Source organism: Gymnogyps californianus, chromosome 1 (assembly GCF_018139145.2).
Source record: "Gymnogyps californianus isolate 813 chromosome 1, ASM1813914v2, whole genome shotgun sequence".
Taxonomy (NCBI): domain Eukaryota; kingdom Metazoa; phylum Chordata; class Aves; order Accipitriformes; family Cathartidae; genus Gymnogyps; species Gymnogyps californianus.
The window spans coordinates 31,522,338-31,542,830 of NC_059471.1; the positions used below are offsets into that span (position 1 = coordinate 31,522,338).

The 20,493-nt window shown below is 37.1% G+C and overlaps 1 protein-coding gene across 1 annotated transcript in view; it reads right to left on the minus strand.

Moving 5' to 3' along the window:
- LRCH1 (leucine rich repeats and calponin homology domain containing 1) overlaps positions 1 to 20,493 on the minus strand; it is a 134,075-nt gene that overhangs the window by 69,306 nt on the left and 44,276 nt on the right. Inside the window, exon 2 of the mRNA XM_050894431.1 lies at positions 387 to 531. Within this exon, the coding sequence (XP_050750388.1) occupies positions 387 to 531 (145 nt within the window). The remainder of the gene's footprint in view (positions 1 to 386; positions 532 to 20,493) is intronic.

The window sequence follows — 20,493 nt, forward strand, 5'->3', positions numbered from 1 at the left end:
ATCTTTAAGGTCCCTTCCAATCCAAACCATTCTATGATTCTATGATTTTTAACTACAAAAAGTATGTCAAGTTTCACAAAATTTATCATCAGAAGGGAATTAAAAGAATCTGACTGTGCTGATGTGATTAGCATTCCGAATTTGCTAGAAGAATAAGGGAAAGAAAGGGATTAATATTACTTGGTCTTTCTTTAAATAATTAGTTTTACATTTTGGCCTTTATAATGCCTTCATAAAGAGCTGTATCTACAGCCAATGAGTTTCTGCATTACCACTTCCAATAAAATGAAAAACGTAGTCAGTTGTTCCAGAAACACATAAAGTGCAGTCAAAAAAAGCTTTATACATTTGCAAATAAACAAAAAATGTGGCAAAGTTAAACTTACCTCAAATTTAAGTAAGTTAGCATTTGCAAGTTTACTATGGCATCTGGTATAATTTTAATACAATTGTGGTATAGATTTAGTGTTTCCAGTGACACAAAATGGCACAACTCCGTAGGAACCTCAGTTAATCTATTCTTGGACAAATCTGAGAAGAGAAAAAGAGAAGGTACATTTTTTGAACCATCAGAAAGATATAGTTTGAAAAGCTATGCTTCTTTACTAAAATAAATGAATAAATGTAATCCTACAGTGAGACAGCAAATTAAGCCAATGTTTTTATTATGCAAAATAAAACTAGTGCTAACCTTTACAATCTTGATATGGAACAGACTGCATATAAGAGAGCAAACATTCAATTAAAGTTTATTCAGTCTAATAAAAAGTAATTATTTGCAGGACTCAATATGCTGAGGAAATACTTGCAAACAGAACCAAGTAGAGATTCCAAAGCTCATATAATATATCCAAAGATCTAGCTGATACACAGCTAGACATCTACAAATAATGATAGTGTTTAGAGAAAACAAACAACAAGGATTATATCTTTAATTTCTTTAAATTAAAAAAAAAAAGGTTTTCGGGTAACTCTTCAAACTGATCTGTATTTCCTAGATCTCAATCAATTATAAAAGAATGTTACCTATAAAAATGGTGAAGACCTTCAGGAATGGATTTGATATAAGCACATACAAGACAACAATGATGGATTCCAATCCCCCAAGTGAGTGTTTGTACCCACAGAACAAAAGCTTTTGATTTTTGAGCAGTTATTACTTCTTTATTTCTCATTTTAAGCACACAGACACAAAGGCAAATCAGGAGGAAGTAATGGTAGTGAGCTTTGTTCCTTAACTACAACAGTATGAAAAATGAGGTATCATAATACTGATGTGAACTGGAGTCATAAAATAATAATGCATGTCAGCATTCAACTGAATTAACTGAGTTCAAAGAGATGTTTAAACAGTGTTGCAGAACAAACATCTCTTATCATCAGAAACGGCACAAATGCCACCTACTCATACCACCAGATGGATAACCTGACCTTAAAAATGGTCACCTGTTTTAAGTGGAAGGAACAGGAATGTACCTAGGCAAAAAGTGAAATGTCTGATGGGAAGGATACAAGGAAAAAACGGAACTTAATGATCTCCTCACTTCTTCACTGCTGCTATTTTAAGCCTCCTCTCTGATCCTTCAAATCTTATTTCGAAGCTTACTTTCTTAAACTACATAAAGGGAAAAGCAGCCAAAGTATAGCAGATACATTTCCAGAGCGCCGATGATCTGACTACTCTCCTTAGGGCCATGAAGCAATCTTTTGCTTTTGTGAACAAACAGGCAGAAGCCTGAAGATCTTTTTAACTTCCTTTGCAGTTCCAGACTCGTCAGTTTGCTGTGCAGAGGCACAGCTTGAGTTCAAAACTATTGTCAGTAGGAAGGTTTTATCATTTATATATTTGTTCCTGTCTCCTGCAATGCGGGCTGAAATTCAGTGCACTCTGTTCCCCTTGTCAGCTTCCACTTTGCTTCACCTCATTGCTTCCAACAACAAGTTGGTTTCATTATTCCATCCTCTACCAAGACAACAGCAATGGCCTATGAGTGCAGTAACTGAGAGCAGCCCTGCTGACCCAAATGGCAATACGGTTGAATTGAGCACCTCAACCAAAATTATTCACTTCTAAGTTACCATACAACAGCAATGCTTGAACTGCTCTGCTTTCTCTTACCAGGCTTTGATGGCAGTTAGATGCAGCATTACCTCAGCTCCTTTCCTTCACTTCTGCCATCAAACTAAAGCATTCCCTATTTGAGTGAATGTTATTACTGTTTCAAGGGGGGAGAAAGGTCTTCAATGTTCCTCTGTTTTAGTGCTTTAATCCTCTACTGTTTTCTATTTATCATGAGAGCACTTGTTTACGAACATGGCATTCCAAACAAATTACCACCGGTTCCCTCTCCTGCTGCCTTCCTAGATATGTTTATTATCAGATATTAACAGAGGACTGCCATGCTATAACTTTTTGAATCATGCAGGGGATCTTCATATTTTACAATTCGATTACAAAGAAAACGTTCCCTTTTTTTAAACCATGCTTTTCTGCAGTGACATTGCCACGTACATACTGCTCTTGTTTCCTCCTTTAAAGGGGAAGGAGCAGCAAGATCCAGAAGAGCGAACTGAACTTTAGGCCTAGGCTGAAGACAACCTGCATGGCACTGAATGGTACACAGAGAATGACACCTCATCCTTCATCTGATCCTTCTCAAGTGATACACAGATCAAAAACTGGGAACACAAAAATGTTACTTCTTCTTAAGCTACTAAAACTGCAGCCTGCCACCTTAACTCCATCTTCATGCCTGTTCTCATTTACCTTCACATCGAATAAAAGGGACCGTTGCCACAACATTTGACCTACCCTTGAAAAATTCTAGTACCGCAAAAAAGTGGAACAGCAACTAGATTGACCCTGCTTCTATAACAGATATTACTATGACAGTAAAATGCTTTTTTAATTTTTTTTTGTTTTATTACTATCCTTTGTTCTCAAGGGCTTTAATTCTGTTAATCTGAAGAAGGACAAAACAAAAAACCTGCAGATGATAACAGACAAATTCCTTCCTCTCTTCCTCAGGACCATGGGTTATAGGACACGCTACGTACACAACAAAGGAATTCAAGATTTAACTTACAACAAAAGGAAGTCAATTATTTGTTATTGTCTAGTTATCACAGTTTAAGATCATTTCAACACTTGTATCTATTGTTGCTTCCTAAATAACAATAAAAAAATTCTATTCATAGCATAAGGCAGAGGAATAAAAACTATACATTTTATTTAATACCATTGTAACATACTTAATAGAAAAAGCAGAAGTTTGCTACTGTGATTTACTGATAAGAGGTATCATTAATACCAAATCTGAATGTCTTTAAGAAACAGAGTACTGGAATGGAATCCTACATACAGAATGCTCACCACATTTTTTAACTAGTGGCAATAATTTTTGCCAAAAACCAGACATCCCTGATCAAATGGAAGCAAAAGAAGAGAAGAGATTCATTTTTACTCAATCCTAGAATGAATGTGAGCCTCTGAACATGATGTAGCTGTGAAGAAATCCTAGCAGCTTTCAGATGTCTCTGAAAATTCCACACAGAAAAGCGTGTCTTCAGAAATAAAAAGGAAAACAGCCTGCATAACAATTTTATACTGTACCTTAAAAGCATATATAAACATGTACAGAAACCTCTGAAGTTTACGTAATTATTTTGATATTACTTTATACGAAAGTACTTTTGCCTCAAATTACTGCATCTTACAGTTAGTCTGTATGTATTTCAGGTTTACTCTGATATTTAAGTTCTAGAGTAAAATACAAGGGTTAAGCCTTAATGGAACTGCAGAACCTTTTGAACATACTGAGAAAAACAGTACGCATGTATCTTGTTTCTGTCACAATTCATAAACTTTCTGAAAAATATTTTGCAAAATCTTTCTTGGGTTCATTATTTACAGAAAAAGAAGAATGCAGAAACTAAAATTTTAAACAACTTCTGAAAATATTTTTAAAATACAGAAATGATTAGTTAGCAAACCTTTACTTTCTTACTGTAATTTTTTAACTCTACACTTCCCAAATCACTAAGTTACACAGCCCCCTTGCTTCATTAATTTGAAGAATAATGCTTCAGGCTAATTAATAATGAAGTTACCGTACAGACTAGCTTTTGCTACAGAAATGGAAATGAACAGAGGGATGGAATTTGCTGGTGTCTAAAGGAATTTTGATTAATTTGCTTATACTATCTAACACAAAGGAGATCTAACAAATTAATGAATCTATGATGGCAGAAGTACATTTCATGGTTGCCAAGACAGGATAGGTAGGTTTCACCTGAGGTGACTATTTTCTGTAACTTCCGTTATGAAATAGGTGACACAAATACACAAATATCAACTAATACGGGGGGGAGGCCATGTGCTGGAGTGAGCTTTTTGTTTTAAATGAAATACTCTATTCATTCATTATTTGCGACATCAAGACATTTTCAAACTACATTTGGCTTCACTTCATCTTTTCCTGCCAAGAACAAGTTTGTTAAAGCTCCAAAATAAAGTAACAGAACACAAAAAAATAAGCAAGCCAATTTAGAAAAATATTAGATGGAATCTTGATCTTTAAAAGAGTCAGCACAATTCTGGCGCAATGACATGGCTTTTGTATGAGAAATGTTACTATGTTGGAAGCTAGACAGGAACTACACAAAATAAGCACTTCCTTAGCTGGGAGGGAACAATAAAAAGCAAAAAGTTCAGACTGGTAAATAAGCATTTAACAGAAGACTCCAAGCCTTCTTTGGTGACTGGCACGGTCAGGGTCCACGCTGCCATCACACCAGTGATAACTGACCCCATCCTCAGGGCAAAACCTTTCAATTCCTATAGCTCTGAATACGTCTACCACAATGAAGTACCACCGCTGACTAGGACCTTTCTGACTTCATGCTTTACAGGCAGATTACCAACTGCCACTATACAGATATACATAGTATAAAAGACTGCCACTACAGAAACCAAAATGGCATTGTCAAAATAACCAGAATAATACCAGAAGTCATACAGTTACATTTCTTTCAGTAAAGTTGCCAAAGTACTCCAATTTTCCTATCTTCCAGTTATTAATACATTATTAAGTACCGGTTATTAATACATTATTAAATAAAAATTGCAGACTATTCACAGGAAAGCTCAGCAATTTAAGCCTTTAAGTCAGAACAGTAATTCATTAAATAAATATGCATATGCACTACTACATCACAAATCTTAGCCAAGAATTTTAATGAAAGAAGTTTATTAAAAAGCAGTGATTTACAATTTTCAGATTATAGAAAAATCCACTATAAATTTATACTTCTAACACACAAACCTGCAATAGACAAAAGCTGGAATTATGCAAGGAAGCATCTATCCACCATTGAGCAGGAAATTTTATATTTATATACATATATAAGAAATATCTGTATTTAATATGGAGTTCTGAAATCAAGAAATTGCAAGGTAAAAAAGTCACTCAAACAACCTTAACTCCAGCGCACCAAGTTCCTATTTTTGTAGTCTTCAGCACTTACTGAATAAAAGACAGGAATTATTTTGAAGAAGCTATTTGCATTTGTACTAAGATACCATTCAAGGTATTCAAATGAGATGTCTGAATTTGATTTGACAAAGAATTCAAGCAATTCACTGTAAGAGCCTAAAAAAATAGTAAGTTCAACCCTGATTTCATGGGAAAATTATGCAAATAAGAATGCTAGGAAATACATAAAGAATTCTATATATGACTTGACACAACTGGATGGAGCTTTACCTTTTATACTGTAAGTTACTCATATTTTCATTAGGCTTTTAGGAAGCCTGTATTTCCATATTAGCTAGGTATATCTTCATTGATAACTGAAGCCACAAATTGATGGCATTCTATCTTGGACAACTTTTGAAATATCTACTTAAGTGCGCTTCAGACCTTTGGCAACACTGTATCCTACCCATACTTGCCTTGGCAAAGAAGGCAAGTGATCTATTATCAATGTAATTGTGCCTATCAGAATCAAATAGTCAATGCTCTCTAATGAAGCAATTACTTCATTCTAGCCTTTACCCAATTTTTCCCCCTAAATGGTAGGAAAATGCATCATTCTATAGACAAATGCTATATATTAGTCATGAAAACACTGTAATGCAACTATAAAGTGCTATATACTTTTCAGACATGCCCTACAACTTGTCATTATCTCGCACAGTAGCATACCTTGTCTCAACTACTTGCGCTCTCTGTCTGCCAGTATCAATGAATAATGTCCTGGATGTACGGCCAGCTTTTATGTAGTCAGCAACTTCTACCAATAGTGATGCTACACGAACAAAAAAGAGGCAGCAAAGACCTCCACTGACTCTGGCATCAAATGCATTCTGGTTTGTTCATGACAAGTATGCCACAAAGAATGCATGGCATTTCTTCACTAAGAGACATTTCTATTTAAGTTATCTAGCAGACAGAAGAACTAACAGAAGACAAAGAATGCCCAATAATGTAAAAACAATTCTGCTTCCATATAAGAAAAAATATAACATAGTAGTGCATGGACTCAAGGTTTTTCGTTCTGAAACTACAACTTGTAACAGACTGAGGAAAAAGTAGCTCCAATGCTGATTCCCGAGAAAGTCATCATTACTGATGCAATAACAGATAACAATAACATTTAGACACTGATCAACACTACTGAGTCTAGATGTATGACTGCTGACTCAAAACATGTAGAAAGTGCATCTATCCCAGGCAGCTGGACATAAAAATGTACAGACGTTGCAAGAAAAATATTTTGAACAGATTATGAAGCGACTCTGCTGTTTCACACACTTGCTAAGCACTACTTTTTGGAGCACCCTCAGCATATTTTCCGTTTCCATCTATCTTCCATTGTTAATTTAAGAATTAACATTAAAAATCTCCACCTCAAAGCCACAGACAAATTCAGATTACACTACAGGTGTAGCAAATTTCAAAGTGATCATACAGGTACTTTTGTATCCACTTTTCTTATCATTACTACGATTTAACACATTAACAGTTTCTCCTTTACCACTGTGCATGCGAGTTCTCTGATTCTTCCCTATTCCACGTCTTGACATAGCATTATAATACGTGGGCAAGTTAAAGAGCTAACACTAGTGATATACAACACAACACTGACTTCTCTGTATCACTGATGGTCAGAAAGAACCCAATTTATTACTTGTCAAAGTAACAACTGTAACAGTTATCATACACATTTACCACAGTTATCAGAGGGGACCTAAAAGTAGGGTTTAGAGGGAGAAAAAAAAAAACAGGACTGAAGGAAACCAGCAGGCTGAGAACAGCATCTTGTAGAGTCTGGCAGAGGTGTCACCACTAGAGGGGGTCCTGATCTCACAGACTTGGCCAACACCCTATAACGGTGTTTCGGTAACTGTTTCTTTCTTTTAGAGACCATCCACAGCGTATGGAAAGGACAGAAATAGGAAGGTACACTTTACAACCCCCCCCTCGGCACTCCTATGAACCTATTGCCCACCACAGTTTTCAAAATATGACAAATGAGGCTACTCATTTGCAACCATTACTGCAGGAAGCAAATATATACACTGATTTCTAATGGGGTCAAGCCCTTACAAAAAAAAAAAAAGTCTATTCTGAAATATTCACATTGAAGTATTTTCCCCAACCTTCCTTCAGATGATGTACGAATCTGAGGTATCCTTGAGCTCTCTGTAGTACAGCAATAGCAACATTTGGCCTATTTCAGACAAAAGTGGAATTAAAAGTTAGATGATACGTTTGACAAAGACCGTGCTTGCAAACTCATTCCACCTCAACAACCCTCATCTACCCTATTTCATCCATCACTCTGCCATGGAATACACAGCTTACTTTCCCACAGTGCCCTGTAACCTCCCAATAAAGCACAGCCAAGTGTAAGAAGCGTGCACCCCACATTTCTTCTCAGGTAGTGCACTAACTAGCCTGAAGCAATCCAACAGCATAAGCTAGCTCTCCCAGACACCAAACTTTGAGCAAACGTCACTTCAGGGTCTTCTGCTTCCTCTGTGTGAAATAAGGGTGGGAGAAGGAGGGGGCAAAAGGGTAGCATATTCTCATGATTAGTTCCACGGCACACTCCAATTCCAAGGAGACAAAGGAAATTTCTCTGCAAGAAACATGCTCAAAACAGTATCACAAGCCTGGAAGAATAAAGAGAAGGTTAATACAGCAGTCTGCTGCATTATTGCACCTACCTTTAGGTGGCAACATAAAGGACAAGGGGAGAAAACACAATGAACAAGCTCATGGGTCAAGGTAAGGACAGGGAGATCACTCACCAATTACTGTCACAGGCAACACAGACTCGACTCAGGGAAACTAATTTATTGCCAATTAATAACAGAGTCGGATAGTGAGAAATAATAAGAAAACTAAAACTACCTTCCTCCCATCCCCCTTTTCCCAGGCTCAACTTCACTCATGACTCTCCTACTTCCTCCCCCCGCCCCCGCCTCCCCCAGTGGCGCAGGGGAACAGGGAATGAGAGTTGTGGTCAGTCCATAAACACCTCGTCTCTGCCACTCCTTCCTCCTCACACTCTTCCTCTGCTCCAGCATGAGTCCCTCCCATGCGTTACAGTCCTTCATGAACTTCTCCAACATGGGTCCTTCCCAGGGGCTGCAGTTCTTCAAGAACTGCTCTGGCATGCGTCCCTTCCACGGGGTGCAGTCCTTCAGGAACAGACTGCTCCAGCGTGGGTCCCCCGCAGGGTCACAAGCCCTGCCAGCAAAACTGCTCCAGCATGGGCTCCTCTCTCCACGGGTCCACAGGTCCTGTCGGGAGCCTGGTCTGTAGTGTGAGCTCTCCATGGGCTGCAGCTTCCTTCAGTGCACGTCCACCTGCTGCAGCGTGGGGTCCTCCACAGGCTGCAGGGGGACAACCTGCTTCACCATGGTCTTCTCCGTGGACTGCAGGGGAATCTCTGCTCCAACACCTGGAGCACCTCCTTCTTCACTGACCCTGGTGTCTGCAGGACTGTTTCTCTCACATTTTTCGCACTCCTTTCTCACACAGCTGCCATGTGAGAAAGCATTTTTTACCTTTTCTTAACTATGTTAGCACAGAGGTGTGACCAGCATTGCTGATGGGCTCAGCTTTGGCCAGTGGCGGGTCTGTCTTGGAGCCAGCTGGAACTGGCTCTGTCTGACGTAGGAGCAGCTTCTGGTCTCTTCTCACAGAAGCCACCCCTGCAGCCCTCCTGTTACCAAAATCTTGCCACATAAACCCAATACAAGCACTCAAACACTTGTATCATGAGATGGAAAAAAATACCAGACAACAAACACCTTCCATCAACAGAATGACCTTTAATAACATGTGGTATGAAACCATGGCTTCATGGGCCATGAAGCATTCCTCCTTCTCCCACGCCTTCCGCACAAGAGGGAGGATACAAGTCATTAATTTTCACTCCTTAATAAACAACCAACCCTAAGAAGGATCAATGGATTGTATCATTCCAATATTGTACTAGTCAGCCTCAGCAGGACTTAAATATTTCAGGTGTTTTCTCAGACACAGTAGCAGTAAAAAGAAATGTTCACCCACCTCTAAAAACTTTAAAAACTGTTCTTCACCATTTTCAGCCTTTATAGTAGGCTGATGAAGAGCACTGGAAGAACAAAAACTGAAGTGTTCACATCATACACTATCCAGCTGAACACCTGTACTGTATCAAACTATATTTCAGTTTTCTGCCTGAACTGTTCATACTGGCACATGAAAGAAAATTTGATAGTGAACACCCACCCATATGAAAGCAGGACCTTCCCTAGCTCCTCTGTGGAAACAAAAACTGAAAGTATACCTTGATACTGAAAAGTCCTCAAGATTAGCTTCAGCCATCACAGATACACTTTAATTATTAGCATGGAATGCTGTGAGATCAGGTAAACTGTGGGCTATAAGGGGACTTCCAGGTGTATTAGAGACTTCTTACAGGACTAAGACTTGGATTATGAAATTCTTTTCTGACAGAAGAATAGTAACCACAGCTTTCACCAAATTCAAAACAAAAGTTCAAAGAAGTGTAAATTGCGTACCTGTGTATATAAACACACTGGCACACAACCTTATTTCAGTCAAGCAACTTCCTCCTATTGCAGAACAGGGAAAGATGTGAAACAAAAATGTGAATTACATTCTATCCCAAAGATGGTGGTGGATCCCTGCATGGATTTACTCTAGTGTCTTCTATTACAAATCTCTTGTTTCAGCCACAGAGATCTCCTTTCTTAAAGCTGTCTACTTTGGAAACCAACATCTTCCACTTCCACGGGGGAATTCCACATGATGCACTCAAAAACAGCAGGATGTAATCTAGTGGTCTACAACCTTTTCCAACCCACAGACAACACCACTAGAAGGAACAAGCTGAATGCAATGTCAAGGTTTGTTTTTCACTTCATTCTCTATTTTAATGGCTATTATTATTATTATTTTTCCTCAGGCTGTGAAGAGAGGACACTATTTATGCTATGTATTATCTGCCTCGGTGACCTGCTCGAAGAGGAGTTACCTCACATTTACCATCTGGTAGAAGTAGCACATAAACCAGTTTCTGTGAAGGAGCTCACTTGCTTGCACTCTGAAGATGATTATTTTTCACACCTGACAGACTAAAATACTAGATTTGTTTATTTTTAATTCATTTTTATACATGAACTGTCTCACATTCTGTAAGAAAATTTGCTATGAACAGGGAAATTAACAAAAGTTATTTGATCTTTGAGGATATCAAAGGCATGTGGGCAAAGACATGAAAAAGCTACCTGATGCTAATTTACAGTGACATGGAAAGCAGAGTATTACTCATCTAATCACTTCCCTTTCTGTCTGCCCATCTCCCACAGATGCCAGGGTTAATCTACCTTATCTACATTATTCATGTACTTCTCCCACAATGGTTCTTGAAGTCAGCACAACATAATTGTAACAGTTTATCAACACAAATCAGTTTTGTACCATAAAAGCTGACTTACACTATTGAGCACATCCTTAAACAATGAACTAATTACATGGCTATTACACAGGAGGTACAACATTTGAAAGAAATGGCTAAGAAATACTTCAGACTTCTAAACAAAACAGGAATCCATGAAAACATTACCAGAGACTGAGGTACCAAGAAAGAAAATCCTTTCAGACTTTTAAAATATTTACTATGAGATGAACTGTTCATTTTCAACAGTTTTCCACCAGTGGGGGTGCTGAACCTGGTTGTTCAGGATGCTGAACCTGCTAACCTTATACTACCACTGCTATTACTCAGTGGCTAAACTTCCACTGATATCGTGAACTCCAAGTTAGCAATTTCAAGTTAATTCAATTTTGAAGTCATTAATGCACTGCAAAACTCACTGATTCAATAACTGATACTTTTAATTGTACCCCCTAAACATTCTGACTCAATAACTCATATTTTTTAACTGTACCCTCAACAAGTTCATTAATACACAGGTAGTTAAAGTGATCCACTGGTAATTTAGCTGATTTTTTTCACCTTTCAGACAATATTAAAGCTACTCCTATCAGGACGTTGACTCTTACCAAATGCATTCTCATGACTCAGTATTTGAGTGTCAAGTACTTTAGTCATGCCCAGTAAGAAGAGGTTATAACTAATGAGAGAACTGTGGTTTTAATCAAAAAATTGCATGGCATTCCGCTCGGATTACAATTTATTTTCTGCATAAGAAAAGCAAGAGTCTTGCATTCTTATCTAACTTACTCCCAAATTCAGCCTCTTTTTACTCAAAAAAAAAAAAAAAAAGGCACCCAAGAGTTCACAAGAACCTCTAAAATTTTCATTTGGACTTCTTCCACAACTGGGTACTCTTTGTGACTGATGCATATACTTCTCAGCTCTCGTCCCTTCTCTCTCTCCCTCTGCCCCTTCAAAAATTTGGATAAGAAATTCATTCTTTTGGGAAGAACTCTAAAGAGATTCACTAGCAAATATACAATTATAAATACATTTTACGTCTGAAAAAAAATAAAAAGGCTCTGCTTATCCAGAAATTATGAATCATTTCAACCAGCAATTCTTTCTCTGAAGAGATGGCATTACCACATACCCCCATGTGTTTCCTATGCTTACTTAATGAAAGTCTCATCTCTGAAGTTTGTTTATTCAAGATTGACACAGATAGCAGAAAATCAACTCTAACACAAAAAGCTTCTAATGTGGCTCGTGCCGAGTCCTCTGCCAGCACACCTGCAGATATATTGGAGGTGTTATTCAAAAGACTACATTATCACAAAGTTATATACACTGTGCAAGATACTACACAACTGTTGTGCTATAAATTATCAGTTGATCTGTTTTCTGTATACCACAGTATCTGATTTCACAGAAAGCTAATTTTAACTGTTGACTGAGAACAGAAATATCTATTATACACCATGCTCTTCTAACAAATGGAAAAGGTTAAAAGGTTGGTAAAACTTTGTTAAAAGGTTAGTTTATGCTTTTAAATCAAGTATCTCAAGATTTTAAAATGCCAGAATGCCAGCAAGCTTAAGATATATTTTATCAAGGTCTGCAACATCATCTGAAGTCTTTTGCCAGAAACATTTGTAGATAACGAATTCTCCTACAGCCCCTCTCCAATGCCTTACATGCAAGAGGCTTTTTTCTTATTCTGCAGCCCACTTTCTATATAACCATCTACATTAATATGTAAGGCTAAGGATGAAGATTGTCCTTTTAATAGTTCCTCCCCCCATCCTTTTTCCTGTAATATATTAGTGAGAACAATATCTTCTCGCAGTCGTTCTTTTGCAAGACTAATAAACAAGCTAGATTCTTCTAGTTTCCTCTTGTTACAGTTTTCCTGACCATCCAAGCAGACCTTTTCTGCACCTGTTTCTGTCTCAAGTCATCTTCCTTGAACACGAATGGCACACAACCCTCCATAGGAGGATTACGTTACACCATTGCCATGCGTAACATCATTAAGAATTTCTAGTCCCCATTGAAATGATGGGGATGGAAATGATGAACTCACGACTTAGAGCAGACACTTTGCTTATTGATTCTTTAAATTTTCAGCTGCCTTTCTTCTGCACCATTCTTCATAGAGCAATGAATGTTTCCAACACTAAATATACCCTGACTGTTGTCATAAGTTTGTGTTCTCACCACAAATAAATAAAAGTGCTTAAGAAATACAACACTGGGTGAAAAAAAACTGACACTAGAAAATACTTTGTTTTTATAACAAACTTTCCTGTCTCAGAAATAAGTTAGTTACTTCAGTTGAAATTAAAGAAGAAATTAGAAAAACGACCAAAAAAAACCCCAAACAAGTTTTTGCTCACAAGAAAACTGTAAGCAACAGCAATTTCTATTACAAGTTCATAACAGTAAAGTGTTACGCAAGCTTAAGTGTATCTGCAATTACAACTCTCAAGTGTAATTCCAAAGATAAAAGCTATGACGCTTTAGTAAACTAAGCCAATAACCAGACCATCTTTACCAATGGATTATTTGGAAACATATGCTTATTGCCATTTGTTACCAAGTTTTCCTAGGGTTAGCCTAGAGGTTGACCTAGAGGTTAAATAAACCTCTAAAAAAAGAGGTTATTTAGGCTTATTTTAAGGTTTACTTTAGCGGGTAATAAACATAAAAATAGAGGTTTATTTAAACAAACATCTTTTACACCATAAAACTCTTGAACCAAGTATGGACAGATTAAACTTACTTTAGTAAAGTATGTGGGCACTACACTTGTGGGACAATCTTCTGATGTGAAATGACATCAGTCATTTGTCAACAACTCCCAGTCAATGTCAACAACTCACAGAGGTACGCACCACCATTTCCATTTCACGTTGCATCCTTCCCAATGCAATAGAATCCACGCAAACAACCTCAACACCTTCCATCAGAGAAGACTCATTTGTTATCCCACTATTTGTTTTTTACTGAGAAACAAGAAAAACCACTGCAAGGAGGCAAGGTAAGTTACAAGTCTGGACATTGTAGCCAAGTTCCAAGAACATTATTTATTAACAATATATATAGACTGGATTTATACGCAAATATTTTTCAAAGAGGGGAACAAATACTAGCATGCACAGAGGAAGGAGGGAACTTAGCCTTTCCTTCAGACATGATAAGTGTAGCCTCTTTAGAGACTGCGGCATAGAAACTAGGCAATGTGGGCACACTAGCGATTCACTGAACATACCGGCTATCAAAAAGGACATCGGTAGGAGCAGAAAGAGGTTGACACAGACCTGGACCAGCATCCGCTTCATCATGCAACTGCAGGACTTGTTGCAGGACACTGCACATTGTAACAAAAAATACAGTGAAGTCCTGCTGCAATCCATGTTTGCATATGTTAAAGACACAAAGTAGGAAGAGGGAATAACAGCACTCAGTGAGAGGTGGAAAACCTCTATTTGCTTAGCTTCAGTGAACAAGTGATCTTTAGCAGCATGTAGAACACAATACTTAAAAAGATTTCAGGGCCATGGATTAAGGAATTACTCAATTGGAGTTACTAACAGATCTGTGAGATCATTGCCTTTGACAGAAAGGAAGGGAAGGCAGAGTCAGGGTTCTGCTGCTTTTCCTTCAGAAGGAGAATGTTCAATGCAGCCAGTACTCACCAACTCATTTGTCTTTATTTTTCCAAGGACATAAAAACCTAGTTTAACTTTTTCAGTTGAAAAAATTGGAAGAAAGCCTCAGAGACAATACCAAAGCAGGAGCATTTTCTCCACTGAATTCAGTTCTATTTCAGATGTGCAATGCATACAGACTACTTTCTTCCATTTCAGTAGGTTTTTTAAGAGTTTATCCTCCTATATTATTTCATGCTACTGATAGTGAAGGGAAAAAAATGCAAAGTCACCACCATCCATTTTTCAGGTTTTGAATGCTGGAAGACAATGTCTTAAAGCTGAAATTAGTATTTTCTTCTCATGGATTAGTAATGTGGTGGCCTAGGATCACAGTGTAAACTGCATCTGTTTTAGGGGAAACCTGAACAAATTAAGATTACAACATAGAGATATGTTTTAGAAAAAAACAGAACTCCTCCTACAAATAAGACTGCATTATTTTAAATAGCTATAAAAAGGTTGGTCTAAGGTGTGTGTGGGGTTTCATCATTTTAATTATTATACTTTTTCCACAGTAGACATTATTGTAGTCTAAATGTACCCAAACTGCTTTGATTTTCTTCAAAAGAAAGTAAATTTCAATTCAGATATTACATGACTGTTACAAGAACAGTTCTTCACTGACTGGAACAAGAAAATAGGAGAGGGAGGAAATCTCAATCTTTGCATATGCTACACTTATAAACAAACACAGGTAAAAAAATCCCCTCTCAAAAGCACCAGTGTCACTAACATACTAACTCGTTAGACTATAACATTCTAAGTATTATTACACATGTAATAGTATATGTATGTAAGTGATTGCATGAAAACAATCTCCTTAAGCACAGAAATAATTACTTGAAGTCTCTTAATATATATTTCATTTCTTTTCTTTTGGCATATGAACATAAAGCAACTGATAAAAAGCATATCACTGAGTTGCCTCAAGCTGCTTCTAGTTGTAGACAAGGAAATTTATTGCCAGCAGGAGCAGCCTACATTTTTTAAATTGTTTCTGCATTCTCTATATACAGATTGTCAAATTATTTGCACGTGGTAGACTCATGTCATTTCCAGCTGCTCTTTGGTCCTTACTGTTTTGCACCAACATACAACTTTCAGTACAGCTTATTGAAACTTGGCCACTGAGCAACAGTATCTTCCAAAACCACAACTATCACGCAAAACCTCTCTCCCAGTCATTAAAAGGTATAACAAATAAGAAATACAGCCTTTCTTTGGCAGCCAACAAAGGAAACAACTCAGTAGCTTTCATTCACTGTTCTTCAGCAGCTTTCACAGCCCAATTCTGACAGGCTAAAAGTCTCTTTTAAGGTTTTCAGTTCACTTAAAATAATTAAGCAGTACTGTAAAGTGCCTTTGAAGATTTCTATGAGTCCTTCATATTTTAAGCAAGTCATATGCTGATTTTAAAAAGTATTCTAACTAAAAACTTGTAACTGATAAACGAACTCCAATGCCTACAGTTTCTATGCATAAGACTCTCCACTACAAAGGCAGCTGGTGAAAGTTTGTCAGATCCCTTCAAAATTTATTTCCAGACTTTAATATAAGCTTTTTAGGTGTTTCTAGAAGCTTTTGGGTCTTAAGTACTTCCAAGAAGATCCAGCTGAACAAGGAACTATGCCGTTTGCTTTCACATGGGTTTCCCAACATTGACTCTGCAACATGACTAATCTTGCACTGAATTGTGAAAATGGTGTTCAAGTAACTTATATACTGATTATAAATCATAAACATAATTTTTCAGTGTCCTAAGTTTAGTGAACTATAAAGTTCCCTAACTCCACTGTAATGCTCAGTGAACTGTAAAGTTCACTAGAAAGTTAACCAAAACACTCTCTGGGTAATATGAACATGAAAAGGATCACACAGATTGACAGGTAATCCATATAGTACTCAGATTAAGAGTTCAATCAAAAACTCGTGAAACAAGGGGAAAAATACTCCTGTTTTTAGACCAGGCTCTGAATTATTATTCTTTTTGCATGATATGGATAAGGTGGTGGTTATCCTCTTTGCAGGACATGGATGAAGTAAAAAACATTCTATTTAGGAATGTAGAACACTTTTCACAAGTCAGAAAGAAAGTGCTGTGACTTCACACTGTCTTGCAGAATTAAAAAAGACTTCTTCTCAAATTCAGTTATACTGTCCACAGCATCTGCTCATCCAAATTTCTACACAAATCCTCTCCAGTTTGCTTTGGCTAGATTCCTTGCACCCTCTTGACCGAGGTTATGTGACCCCTAGTACTATCCCCATCATAGCAACTTCCCAAATATGCCAAACTAGAGACTTTTGTTCCCTAGGTCTTCCTACCAGCCATCCGAACTGTTATTAATACAATGAATTAATTTGATTTGAATTCCCATACAACTTTTGGCCTATTTTCTACTGAGAGAGAATTATCCATCTTATCAGTAATTAAAACAGTATTTTAAAGTTTTGCTTTACTGAATTCAAGAGTTAGAAGAATTATTTATTTTTTAATTTCTTAACAGGAGTTTTAGACATGTGCATTAACTAAAAAAAAACCCAAATGACTGAAGTAGTTTGGAAAGGCCAAGGAATTGTGAAGATTAATGTATCCTCTTCAAGCCCTATGTGTAGGGCTCACAGGATTTATTTTTCATACTTACTTTGTAATTTGGTCTGGAACTCTGATATCCCCCTACCATGCAGGGACACACATGCCAGGGCAAAAGGTCAAGGGACTTTCATTCCACTCTTGGTCTAAGCAAAAACTGCATATACGTGACTGTAGATTACAGCACTCCATTTTCTATTTCATACCAGCACTGTACTGACTGATTCCTCTCCAGGACAGTTTTCTAACTCACCAGCTATTACCTAAACATTTTCAACAGAGCAACATAGTCCATTAATATTTCCTAGAACACTGCAAACTAATCTAAGTCTGAAGACCAGGGAAGTTGCCTAAAATTAAAAAAAAAAAAAAAAGTCAGCCTCTTTCCTTCCACCTTTTATCAGTAAAAATAAAACTTCACAAATGTGTTATTTTATGGCTCCAGGAACAGCTAAATCATATGCAGATGAAAGTGACTGCCCATATGAACACAATGTACAACGTTCGGAAGGAATTTAAATGCCTTCACTTTAGATCACAATCAGTAGCTGATAATAAAAGAATGAAAACAAGACTGTTATGATATATAGTTTTCAACTCTAAAACTTCTGAACTTCTTGTGCAAGTCTATTCAAAGTGGTGAGTTTATGAGGGAAAAATGTTAACTGTGCTATTATTAGTAATACTGTAAATACATTTATTCACAGACAATTGAATTGTCTCAGCTGTTGCTTTGAATGCTTAAGCATATAATCTACAGCAAACACTTATTGCAAATCAACAACTCAAGAGAAGAAAAGAAGATAGAAGTTCCTGACACTGCTTAAATTCAGTAAAAGACATCTGGAACTTTATAATATGCAACAGAAGTTTAGCTTTATTTTTATACCACTGTTTCCACAGTACTACAAGTTCATTTAGTAAAGCGTACTGTGTATATCCAAAATATATCGCTTTTTACTCTACACTGAATGAGGAACTTCAGAAATAAAAACTGTAATGTACTATTTATTTCCTATAGAAAACAAACTTTAGTGTCCCCCTACCCTTGCTGGCCGGAGGTGTGAAGTTGTTTAGACATAGTACCTATTACAGCTGAACCCAGCAGGATGAATTCAAACTATATTGGCATCAAATGTGCCCAACCATCTAAACTGCTTTAACTGGGACTCCAAAAAAGAATGTTTGAGTTACTGTATTGTCTATATAAAACTGAAACTTTACTTATACAGTACTGAAATTAAAAATTATAGCACAGAAATCTAATACAAATTGTTCTGCAGAGGTTTAAGAATCTAAATTAAGAAATAAAAGAAACTTTAAAAATGTTACGAGAAGAAACTGCACATAATATTGATTTTTATTATCATTCCAGCTCAGTCTAATCTTACGATTGAAAAGTTCCCACCTACATCGTTTCCAGCAATGTCTTTTACTACTATATTAAAAAGAGTTTGTTTATCCACCACGAATTTAGTTCCAAAACAGTGAAAAGTTAGGACTGCCTCAACATTCCTCTTATTTGAAATTGTTCAAATTGGTAAGTGGATTTTGTGTGTGCATGCATGCAAGTCAATAAGAGAGTACATCACGAGGCCTTCGGCTTTATTCCTCTAGAACTACAAGATGAAAAAAGGGCATTAGTTGAATGAGAAGAAGGTATGATAAAGTTATCAGGGTCAGATCGAAGAGGTTTTAGAAGCTTTTATCTTTCTAAATGAGCTCAGCTTTTAACGTTTATTTTGCAAGCTGTAAAGTAATTCTACCCTGATCAAAGGGAGAACTTAAGAGCAGCTGTTCAACTGTACATATATATCTCTCTCTATATTCTTGGTAAGTCAATGATGCTGTTTGCATTCTTTAAGTCAAATAGTGACCTGCTAGATCATGACCTAGTTAAGCATTACAGCTACACAGTTGATAATACTACACTTCGCATGGCTGTAAAGAGAAAGGCCAAGTTAAGTGTTGTCAAACGACATGGAGACACTGAGCAACCAGTGCTACACAGGAAGATAAATGAAGCATAAAAATAATGCATACAGTGGGTGGGAATCTAGTTTGACATATCACATAATGGGTTTTAAGGCATGGGAATATAAAAACTTCATCCAACAATGCACGATGTAAAGTGGAATATAAAGTTCCCAGAAAAATGGAAAGTATTGTGAGAACATTTGCACTGTTTGCAGTATGCTTAATGCTTTTCCATACCCTAAAAAGAGGCATTCACTAAGCAAAGTTGGATGACACTTTTCCCCTCTTTTTCTGAATTGTATGGTACTTCAGAGGATAGAGATTTTGAGTTATAACAGGGTTATGAAAGAGCAGCACAGTGCTCAGTATCAATTGTAAAAGTAATTGAAACATTCAGAAAAGCAAGCAAGGAAGGAAGCATGAACAGACTAAATAGCAAACTATGCCACCATGTAAAACCATGGAGCGTTCTGTTTTGAAGACTGCATGTGGTTCTAGCGGCCCCTTTACCAAAAGAATATGGCCAGAACTAAAGAGGCCAAAGAAGAGTAAAAAATAATAATAAAAGCTTTGGAACAATTTCCATAAAAAGCAAGATTGAGTTGTTTAAGATTCTTCAGGCTGGGATAACCTGGTGGAAGGGATGTGAGAGTCAGAGTCAGGACTGGAACCAATATAGTCAGTAGGGAATGATAATTCAACTGTCTGTAATACAAGGAAAAAAACCAAAACAAAACATGGAACTCCTTGTAAGAGTTTACTGGGATTCAAAAAGGAACTACACAAACTTTCTGAAAGAATACCTACCGAGGACTTAAAAACAAAGGCGACTTTTCTGCCTCACGAAGTCCCTCAGTTACAAAATTTTGAAAATTGGCTATGTGTTCTGGGGAGGTAAGAACACACATTAGACTAGTAAGTACTCTTCCCTAGGCACACACTATGGGCTACTGAGGCTACTGGGCTAAGCAACAGCTACTGCTACAAGCTCTTCTCTTTCATCAGGATATAAAAAGCTCACATGAAGTTAAAGCCTGCAAAAATTCAGGGCAATGGCTTTGTTAAAATTGCCATTTGACAGTAGTACATTATGATTACTGAATAAAGTTCATTGATTTACCATAGTCCCTTAGCTGCACAACAATGGAAAGCAAAGCTACTACTTGCCATTTCATTGCACAAATCATATTTTTGCCATTTCACTGTGCCATCTGCACAGCAAACCTGGTATACAGCACTTTTTAA